This window comes from Oncorhynchus nerka, unplaced genomic scaffold (genome assembly GCF_034236695.1).
Source record: "Oncorhynchus nerka isolate Pitt River unplaced genomic scaffold, Oner_Uvic_2.0 unplaced_scaffold_676, whole genome shotgun sequence".
Classification (NCBI taxonomy): domain Eukaryota; kingdom Metazoa; phylum Chordata; class Actinopteri; order Salmoniformes; family Salmonidae; genus Oncorhynchus; species Oncorhynchus nerka.
Window position 1 is genome coordinate 413,268 of NW_027040478.1, and position 10,524 is coordinate 423,791.

The 10,524-nt window shown below is 33.0% G+C and overlaps 1 protein-coding gene across 1 annotated transcript in view; it reads left to right on the plus strand.

Moving 5' to 3' along the window:
* The first annotated feature begins 7,592 nt into the window (after nt 1-7,592).
* LOC135571229 (sodium/mannose cotransporter SLC5A10-like) overlaps nt 7,593-10,524 on the plus strand; it is a 6,744-nt gene continuing 3,812 nt past the window's right edge. Inside the window, exon 1 of the mRNA XM_065017014.1 lies at nt 7,593-7,804. Within this exon, the coding sequence (XP_064873086.1) occupies nt 7,607-7,804 (198 nt within the window). The 5' untranslated portion in view covers nt 7,593-7,606. The remainder of the gene's footprint in view (nt 7,805-10,524) is intronic.

The window sequence follows — 10,524 nt, forward strand, 5'->3', positions numbered from 1 at the left end:
TAATCAGGTGTTACATCTAGTGAAACGGAGACTGGAGTTTAAAGTTCTATTATTAATCAGGTGTTACATCTAGTGAAACGGAGACTGAGTTTAAAGTTCTATTATTAATCAGGTGTTACATCTAGTGAAACGGAGACTGGACTTTAAAGTTCTATTATTAATCAGGTGTTACATCTAGTGAAACGGAGACTGGAGACTTTAAAGTTCTATTGTTAATCAGGTGTTACATCTAGTGAAACGGAGACTGGAGTTTAAAGTTCTATTATTAATCAGGTGTTACATCTAGTGAAACGGAGACTGGAGTTAGACTTTAAAGTTCTATTATTAATCAGGTGTTACATCTAGTGAAACGGAGACTGGAGTTTAAAGTTCTATTATTAATCAGGTGTTACATCTAGTGAAACGGAGACTGGACTTTAAAGTTATATTATTAATCAGGTGTTACATCTAGTGAAACGGAGACTGGAGTTTAATGTTCTATTATTAATCAGGTGTTACATCTAGTGAAACGGAGACTGGAGTTTAAAGTTCTATTATTAATCAGGTGTTACATCTAGTGAAACGGAGACTGGAGACTTTAAAGTTCTAGTATTAATCAGGTGTTACATCTAGTGAAACGGAGACTGGAGACTTTAAAGTTCTATTATTAATCAGGTGTTACATCTAGTGAAACGGAGACTGGAGACTTTAAAGTTCTATTATTAATCAGGTGTTACATCTAGTGAAACGGAGACTGGAGTTTAAAGTTCTATTATTAATCAGGTGTTACATCTAGTGAAACGGAGACTGGAGTTTAAAGTTCTATTATTAATCAGGTGTTACATCTAGTGAAACGGAGACTGGAGTTAGACTTTAAAGTTCTATTATTAATCAGGTGTTACATCTAGTGAAACGGAGACTGGAGTTTAAAGTTCTATTATTAATCAGGTGTTACATCTAGTGAAACGGAGACTGGAGTTTAAAGTTCTATTATTAATCAGGTGTTACATCTAGTGAAACGGAGACTGGAGTTGAAAGTTCTATTATTAATCAGGTGTTACATCTAGTGAAACGGAGACTGGAGACTTTAAAGTTCTATTATTAATCAGGTGTTACATCTAGTGAAACGGAGACTGGAGTTAGACTTTAAAGTTCTATTATTAATCAGGTGTTACATCTAGTGAAACGGAGACTGGAGTTAGACTTCAAAAAGTTCTATTATTAATCAGGTGTTACATCTAGTGAAACGGAGACTGGAGTTTAAAGTTCTATTATTAATCAGGTGTTACATCTAGTGAAACGGAGACTGGAGTTTAAAGTTCTATTATTAATCAGGTGTTACATCTGGTGAAACGGAGACTGGAGTTTAAAGTTCTATTATTAATCAGGTGTTACATCTAGTGAAACGGAGACTGACTTTAAAGTTCTATTATTAATCAGGTGTTACATCTAGTGAAACGGAGACTGACTTTAAAGTTCTATTATTAATCAGGTGTTACATCTAGTGAAACGGAGACTGAGTTAGACTTTAAAGTTCTATTATTAATCAGGTGTTACATCTAGTGAAACGGAGACTGGAGTTTAAAGTTCTATTATTAATCAGGTGTTACATCTAGTGAAACGGAGACTGGAGTTAGACTTTAAAGTTCTATTATTAATCAGGTGTTACATCTAGTGAAACGGAGACTGGAGTTTAAAGTTCTATTATTAATCAGGTGTTACATCTAGTGAAACGGAGACTGGAGTTTAAAGTTCTATTATTAATCAGGTGTTACATCTAGTGAAACGGAGACTGGAGTTTAAAGTTCTATTATTAATCAGGTGTTACATCTAGTGAAACGGAGACTGGAGTTTAAAGTTCTATTATTAATCAGGTGTTACATCTAGTGAAACGGAGACTGGACTTTAAAGTTCTATTATTAATCAGGTGTTACATCTAGTGAAACGGAGACTGGAGTTAGACTTTAAAGTTCTATTATTAATCAGGTGTTACATCTAGTGAAACGGAGACTGGAGTTTAAAGTTCTATTATTAATCAGGTGTTACATCTAGTGAAACGGAGACTGGAGTTAGACTTTAAAGTTCTATTATTAATCAGGTGTTACATCTAGTGAAACGGAGACTGGAGTTAGACTTTAAAGTTCTATTATTAATCAGGTGTTACATCTAGTGAAACGGAGACTGGAGTTAGACTTTAAGTTCTATTATTAATCAGGTGTTACATCTAGTGAAACGGAGACTGGAGTTAGACTTTAAAGTTCTATTATTAATCAGGTGTTACATCTAGTGAAACGGAGACTGGACTTTAAAGTTCTATTATTAATCAGGTGTTACATCTAGTGAAATGGAGACTGAGTTAGACTTTAAAGTTCTATTATTAATCAGGTGTTACATCTAGTGAAACGGAGACTGGAGACTTTAAAGTTCTATTATTAATCAGGTGTTACATCTAGTGAAACGGAGACTGGAGTTTAAAGTTCTATTATTAATCAGGTGTTACATCTAGTGAAACGGAGACTGGAGTTAGACTTTAAAGTTCTATTATTAATCAGGTGTTACATCTAGTGAAACGGAGACTGGACTTTAAAGTTCTATTATTAATCAGGTGTTACATCTAGTGAAACGGAGACTGGAGTTTAAAGTTCTATTATTAATCAGGTGTTACATCTAGTGAAACGGAGACTGGAGTTAGACTTTAAAGTTCTATTATTAATCAGGTGTTACATCTAGTGAAACGGAGACTGGAGACTTTAAAGTTCTATTATTAATCAGGTGTTACATCTAGTGAAACGGAGACTGGAGTTAGACTTTAAAGTTCTATTATTAATCAGGTGTTACATCTAGTGAAACGGAGACTGGAGTTTAAAGTTCTATTATTAATCAGGTGTTACATCTAGTGAAACGGAGACTGGACTTTAAAGTTCTATTATTAATCAGGTGTTACATCTAGTGAAACGGAGACTGGACTTTAAAGTTCTATTATTAATCAGGTGTTACATCTAGTGAAACGGAGACTGGAGTTAGACTTTAAAGTTCTATTATTAATCAGGTGTTACATCTAGTGAAACGGAGACTGGAGTTTAAAGTTCTATTATTAATCAGGTGTTACATCTAGTGAAACGGAGACTGGAGTTAGACTTTAATGTTCTATTATTAATCAGGTGTTACATCTAGTGAAACGGAGACTGGAGTTAGACTTTAAAGTTCTATTATTAATCAGGTGTTACATCTAGTGAAACGGAGACTGGAGTTAGACTTTAAAGTTCTATTATTAATCAGGTGTTACATCTAGTGAAACGGAGACTGGACTTTAAAGTTCTATTATTAATCAGGTGTTACATCTAGTGAAACGGAGACTGACTTTAAAGTTCTATTATTAATCAGGTGTTACATCTAGTGAAACGGAGACTGGAGTTAGACTTTAAAGTTCTATTATTAATCAGGTGTTACATCTAGTGAAACGGAGACTGAGACTTTAAAGTTCTATTATTAATCAGGTGTTACATCTAGTGAAACGGAGACTGAGACTTTAAAGTTCTATTATTAATCAGGTGTTACATCTAGTGAAACGGAGACTGGAGTTAGACTTTAAAGTTCTATTATTAATCAGGTGTTACATCTAGTGAAACGGAGACTGGACTTTAAAGTTCTATTATTAATCAGGTGTTACATCTAGTGAAACGGAGACTGGAGTTTAAAGTTCTATTATTAATCAGGTGTTACATCTAGTGAAACGGAGACTGGAGTTAGACTTTAAAGTTCTATTATTAATCAGGTGTTACATCTAGTGAAACGGAGACTGAGACTTTAAAGTTCTATTATTAATCAGGTGTTACATCTAGTGAAACGGAGACTGGAGTTAGACTTTAAAGTTCTATTATTAATCAGGTGTTACATCTAGTGAAACGGAGACTGGAGTTTAAAGTTCTATTATTAATCAGGTGTTACATCTAGTGAAACGGAGACTGGAGACTTTAAAGTTCTATTATTAATCAGGTGTTACATCTAGTGAAACGGAGACTGGAGACTTTAAAGTTCTATTATTAATCAGGTGTTACATCTAGTGAAACGGAGACTGGAGACTTTAAAGTTCTATTATTAATCAGGTGTTACATCTAGTGAAACGGAGACTGGAGTTTAAAGTTCTATTATTAATCAGGTGTTACATCTAGTGAAACGGAGACTGGAGTTAGACTTTAAAGTTCTATTATTAATCAGGTGTTACATCTAGTGAAACGGAGACTGGAGTTTAAAGTTCTATTATTAATCAGGTGTTACATCTAGTGAAACGGAGACTGGAGTTTAAAGTTCTATTATTAATCAGGTGTTACATCTAGTGAAACGGAGACTGGAGACTTTAAAGTTCTATTATTAATCAGGTGTTACATCTAGTGAAACGGAGACTGGAGACTTTAAAGTTCTATTATTAATCAGGTGTTACATCTAGTGAAACGGAGACTGGACTTTAAAGTTCTATTATTAATCAGGTGTTACATCTAGTGAAACGGAGACTGGACTTTAAAGTTCTATTATTAATCAGGTGTTACATCTAGTGAAACGGAGACTGGAGTTAGACTTTAAAGTTCTATTATTAATCAGGTGTTACATCTAGTGAAACGGAGACTGGACTTTAAAGTTCTATTATTAATCAGGTGTTACATCTAGTGAAACGGAGACTGGAGTTAGACTTTAAAGTTCTATTATTAATCAGGTGTTACATCTAGTGAAACGGAGACTGGAGTTTAAAGTTCTATTATTAATCAGGTGTTACATCTAGTGAAACGGAGACTGGAGACTTTAAAGTTCTATTATTAATCAGGTGTTACATCTAGTGAAACGGAGACTGAGTTAGACTTTAAGTTCTATTATTAATCAGGTGTTACATCTAGTGAAACGGAGACTGGAGTTAGACTTTAAAGTTCTATTATTAATCAGGTGTTACATCTAGTGAAACGGAGACTGGAGTTTAAAGTTCTATTATTAATCAGGTGTTACATCTAGTGAAACGGAGACTGGACTTTAAAGTTCTATTATTAATCAGGTGTTACATCTAGTGAAACGGAGACTGGAGTTTAAAGTTCTATTATTAATCAGGTGTTACATCTAGTGAAACGGAGACTGGACTTTAAAGTTCTATTGTTAATCAGGTGTTACATCTAGTGAAACGGAGACTGGACTTTAAAGTTCTATTGTTAATCAGGTGTTACATCTAGTGAAACGGAGACTGGACTTTAAAGTTCTATTATTAATCAGGTGTTACATCTAGTGAAACGGAGACTGGACTTTAAAGTTCTATTATTAATCAGGTGTTACATCTAGTGAAACGGAGACTGGAGTTTAAAGTTCTATTATTAATCAGGTGTTACATCTAGTGAAACGGAGACTGGAGTTAGACTTTAAAGTTCTATTATTAATCAGGTGTTACATCTAGTGAAACGGAGACTGGAGACTTTAAAGTTCTATTGTTAATCAGGTGTTACATCTAGTGAAACGGAGACTGGAGTTTAAAGTTCTATTGTTAATCAGGTGTTACATCTAGTGAAACGGAGACTGGAGTTTAAAGTTCTATTGTTAATCAGGTGTTACATCTAGTGAAACGGAGACTGGAGTTAGACTTTAAAGTTCTATTATTAATCAGGTGTTACATCTAGTGAAACGGAGACTGGACTTTAAAGTTCTATTATTAATCAGGTGTTACATCTAGTGAAACGGAGACTGGAGTTTAAAGTTCTATTATTAATCAGGTGTTACATCTAGTGAAACGGAGACTGGAGTTTAAAGTTCTATTATTAATCAGGTGTTACATCTAGTGAAACGGAGACTGGAGTTTAAAGTTCTATTGTTAATCAGGTGTTACATCTAGTGAAACGGAGACTGGACTTTAAAGTTCTATTGTTAATCAGGTGTTACATCTAGTGAAACGGAGACTGGAGTTTAAAGTTCTATTGTTAATCAGGTGTTACATCTAGTGAAACGGAGACTGGACTTTAAAGTTCTATTATTAATCAGGTGTTACATCTAGTGAAACGGAGACTGGAGTTTAAAGTTCTATTATTAATCAGGTGTTACATCTAGTGAAACGGAGACTGGACTTTAAAGTTCTATTATTAATCAGGTGTTACATCTAGTGAAACGGAGACTGGAGTTTAAAGTTCTATTATTAATCAGGTGTTACATCTAGTGAAACGGAGACTGGAGTTAGACTTTAAAGTTCTATTATTAATCAGGTGTTACATCTAGTGAAACGGAGACTGGAGTTAGACTTTAAAGTTCTATTATTAATCAGGTGTTACATCTAGTGAAACGGAGACTGGAGACTTTAAAGTTCTATTATTAATCAGGTGTTACATCTAGTGAAACGGAGACTGGAGTTAGACTTTAAAGTTCTATTATTAATCAGGTGTTACATCTAGTGAAACGGAGACTGGAGTTAGACTTTAAAGTTCTATTATTAATCAGGTGTTACATCTAGTGAAACGGAGACTTAGACTTTAAAGTTCTATTATTAATCAGGTGTTACATCTAGTGAAACGGAGACTGGAGTTTAAAGTTCTATTATTAATCAGGTGTTACATCTAGTGAAACGGAGACTGGACTTTAAAGTTCTATTATTAATCAGGTGTTACATCTAGTGAAACGGAGACTGGAGACTTTAAAGTTCTATTATTAATCAGGTGTTACATCTAGTGAAACGGAGACTGGAGTTAGACTTTAAAGTTCTATTATTAATCAGGTGTTACATCTAGTGAAACGGAGACTGGAGTTAGACTTTAAAGTTCTATTATTAATCAGGTGTTACATCTAGTGAAACGGAGACTGGAGTTAGACTTTAAAGTTCTATTATTAATCAGGTGTTACATCTAGTGAAACGGAGACTGGACTTTAAGTTCTATTATTAATCAGGTGTTACATCTAGTGAAACGGAGACTGGACTTTAAAGTTCTATTATTAATCAGGTGTTACATCTAGTGAAACGGAGACTGGACTTTAAGTTCTATTATTAATCAGGTGTTACATCTAGTGAAACGGAGACTGGACTTTAAAGTTCTATTATTAATCAGGTGTTACATCTAGTGAAACGGAGACTGGACTTTAAAGTTCTATTATTAAAATTATATTTTAGGCAGTCACGCAATTCATTTTCTGCATTTTAATTGTTTTTAAAGTTTGTCTTAGTAACTAGTGTGTAATTCCTAGGTTTAGTTTTAGTATGTACTTTTTAGGGTTAGTGTGTACTATTTAGTATTAGTGTGTTATTTTTAGGGTTAGTGTTAGTGTGTACTTTTTAGGGTTAGTGTGTACTATTTAGGGGTAGTGTTAGTGTGTCTCCTCTACCTGCATGGAAACCTTCAAGCCATTGGTCTGTCTGTGAAACAGTTTTTGTGTTTCACCATTGTATGTATGTATGTGTGTGTGTGTGTGTGTGTGTGTGTGTGTGTGTGTGTGTGTGTGTGTGTGTGTGTGTGTGTGTGTGTGTGTGTGTGTGTGTGTGTGTGTGTGTGTGTGTGTGTGTGTGTGTGTGTGTGTGTGTGTGTGTATGTGTGTGTGTGTGTGTGTGTGTGTGTGTGTGTGTGTGTGTGTACGTGTGTGTGTGTGTGTGTGTGTGTAGGGAGCTTTCTGGGGTCTGATGGTGGGGCTGGTGGTCGGTGTGTGTCGGATGGTTCTAGAATTTGCATTCCCGCCTCCTCGCTGTGGTATCCAAGACGACGCCCCGTCAGTGCTGCGCTCCGTTCACTACCTTCACTTCGCCATCATCCTCTGCTTCCTGTCTGCTGCCGTTGTCATGGTGATATCACTGCTGACTCCGCCCCCCACTGAAGAGCAGGTATGATGTCACTTTGTTTATCATGTCTTCACATCAACTCGTTCTTAATAATACTAACCTATGAGTGTGTTAACTTGTTGTTGTTGTTAATAATACTAACCTATGAGTGTGTTAACTTGTTGTTGTTAATAATAATACTAACCTATGAGTGTGTTAACTTGTTGTTGTTAATAATAATACTAACCTATGAGTGTGTTAACTTGTTGTTGTTGTTGTAATAATAATACTAACCTATGAGTGTGATAACTTGTTGTTGTTGTTGTTAATAATAATACTAACCTATGAGTGTGTTAACTTGTTGTTGTTGTTAATAATAATACTAACCTATGAGTGTGTTAACTTGTTGTTAATAATAATACTAACCTATGAGTGTGATAACTTGTTGTTGTTGTTAATAATACTAACCTATGAGTGTGTTAACTTGTTGTTGTTAATAATACTAACCTATGAGTGTGTTAACTTGTTGTTGTTAATAATAATACTAACCTATGAGTGTGATAACTTGTTGTTGTTGTTAATAATAATACTAACCTATGAGTGTGTTAACTTGTTGTTGTTAATAATAATACTAACCTATGAGTGTGTTAACTTGTTGTTGTTGTTAATAATAATACTAACCTATGAGTGTGATAACTTGTTGTTGTTAATAATACTAACCTATGAGTGTGATAACTTGTTGTTGTTAATAATAATACTAACCTATGAGTGTGTTAACTTGTTGTTGTTAATAATAATACTAACCTATGAGTGTGTTAACTTGTTGTTGTTAATAATAATACTAACCTATGAGTGTGATAACTTGTTGTTGTTAATAATAATACTAACCTATGAGTGTGTTAACTTGTTGTTGTTAATAATAATACTAACCTATGAGTGTGATAACTTGTTGTTAATAATACTAACCTATGAGTGTGATAACTTGTTGTTGTTGTTAATAATAATACTAACCTATGAGTGTGTTAACTTGTTGTTGTTAATAATACTAACCTATGAGTGTGTTAACTTGTTGTTGTTGTTAATAATACTAACCTATGAGTGTGATAACTTGTTGTTGTTAATAATACTAACCTATGAGTGTGTTAACTTGTTGTTGATAATAATAATACTAACCTATGAGTGTGATAACTTGTTGTTGTTGTTAATAATACTAACCTATGAGTTTGTTAACTTGTTGTTGTTAATAATAATACTAACCTATGAGTGTGTTAACTTGTTGTTGTTGTTAATAATAATACTAACCTATGAGTGTGTTAACTTGTTGTTGTTAATAATACTAACCTATGAGTGTGTTAACTTGTTGTTAATAATAATACTAACCTATGAGTGTGTTAACTTGTTGTTGTTGTTAATAATAATACTAACCTATGAGTGTGATAACTTGTTGTTAATAATAATACTAACCTATGAGTGTGATAACTTGTTGTTGTTGTTAATAATAATACTAACCTATGAGTGTGTTAACTTGTTGTTGTTAATAATAATACTAACCTATGAGTGTGTTAACTTGTTGTTGTTAATAATAATACTAACCTATGAGTGTGTTAACCTTTTGTTAATAATAATACTAACCTATGAGTGTGATAACTTGTTGTTGTTAATAATAATACTAACATATGAGTGTGTTAACTTGTTGTTGTTGTTAATAATAATACTAACCTATGAGTGTGATAACTTGTTGTTGTTAATAATAATACTAACCTATGAGTGTGTTAACTTGTTGTTGTTAATAATAATACTAACCTATGAGTGTGTTAACTTGTTGTTAATAATACTAACCTATGAGTGTGATAACTTGTTGTTGTTAATAATACTAACCTATGAGTGTGATAACTTGTTGTTGTTAATAATAATACTAACCTATGAGTGTGTTAACTTGTTGTTGTTAATAATAATACTAACCTATGAGTGTGATAACTTGTTGTTGTTAATAATAATACTAACCTATGAGTGTGATAACTTGTTGTTGTTAATAATAATACTAACCTATGAGTGTGTTAACTTGTTGTTGTTAATAATACTAACCTATGAGTGTGTTAACTTGTTGTTGTTAATAATAATACTAACCTATGAGTGTGTTAACTTGTTGTTGTTAATAATACTAACCTATGAGTGTGTTAACTTGTTGTTGTTAATAATACTAACCTATGAGTGTGTTAACTTGTTGTTAATAATACTAACCTATGAGTGTGATAACTTGTTGTTGTTGTTAATAATACTAACCTATGAGTGTGATAACTTGTTGTTGTTAATAATACTAACCTATGAGTGTGTTAACTTGTTGTTGTTAATAATAATACTAACCTATGAGTGTGTTAACTTGTTGTTAATAATAATACTAACCTATGAGTGTGATAACTTGTTGTTAATAATAATACTAACCTATGAGTGTGTTAACTTGTTGTTTTTAATAATAATACTAACCTATGAGTGTGTTAACTTGTTGTTGTTAATAATAATACTAACCTATGAGTGTGATAACTTGTTGTTGTTAATAATACTAACCTATGAGTGTGTTAACTTGTTGTTGATAATAATAATACTAACCTATGAGTGTGATAACTTGTTGTTGTTGTTAATAATACTAACCTATGAGTTTGTTAACTTGTTGTTGTTAATAATAATACTAACCTATGAGTGTGTTAACTTGTTGTTGTTGTTAATAATAATACTAACCTATGAGTGTGTTAACTTGTTGTTGTTAATAATACTAACCTATGAGT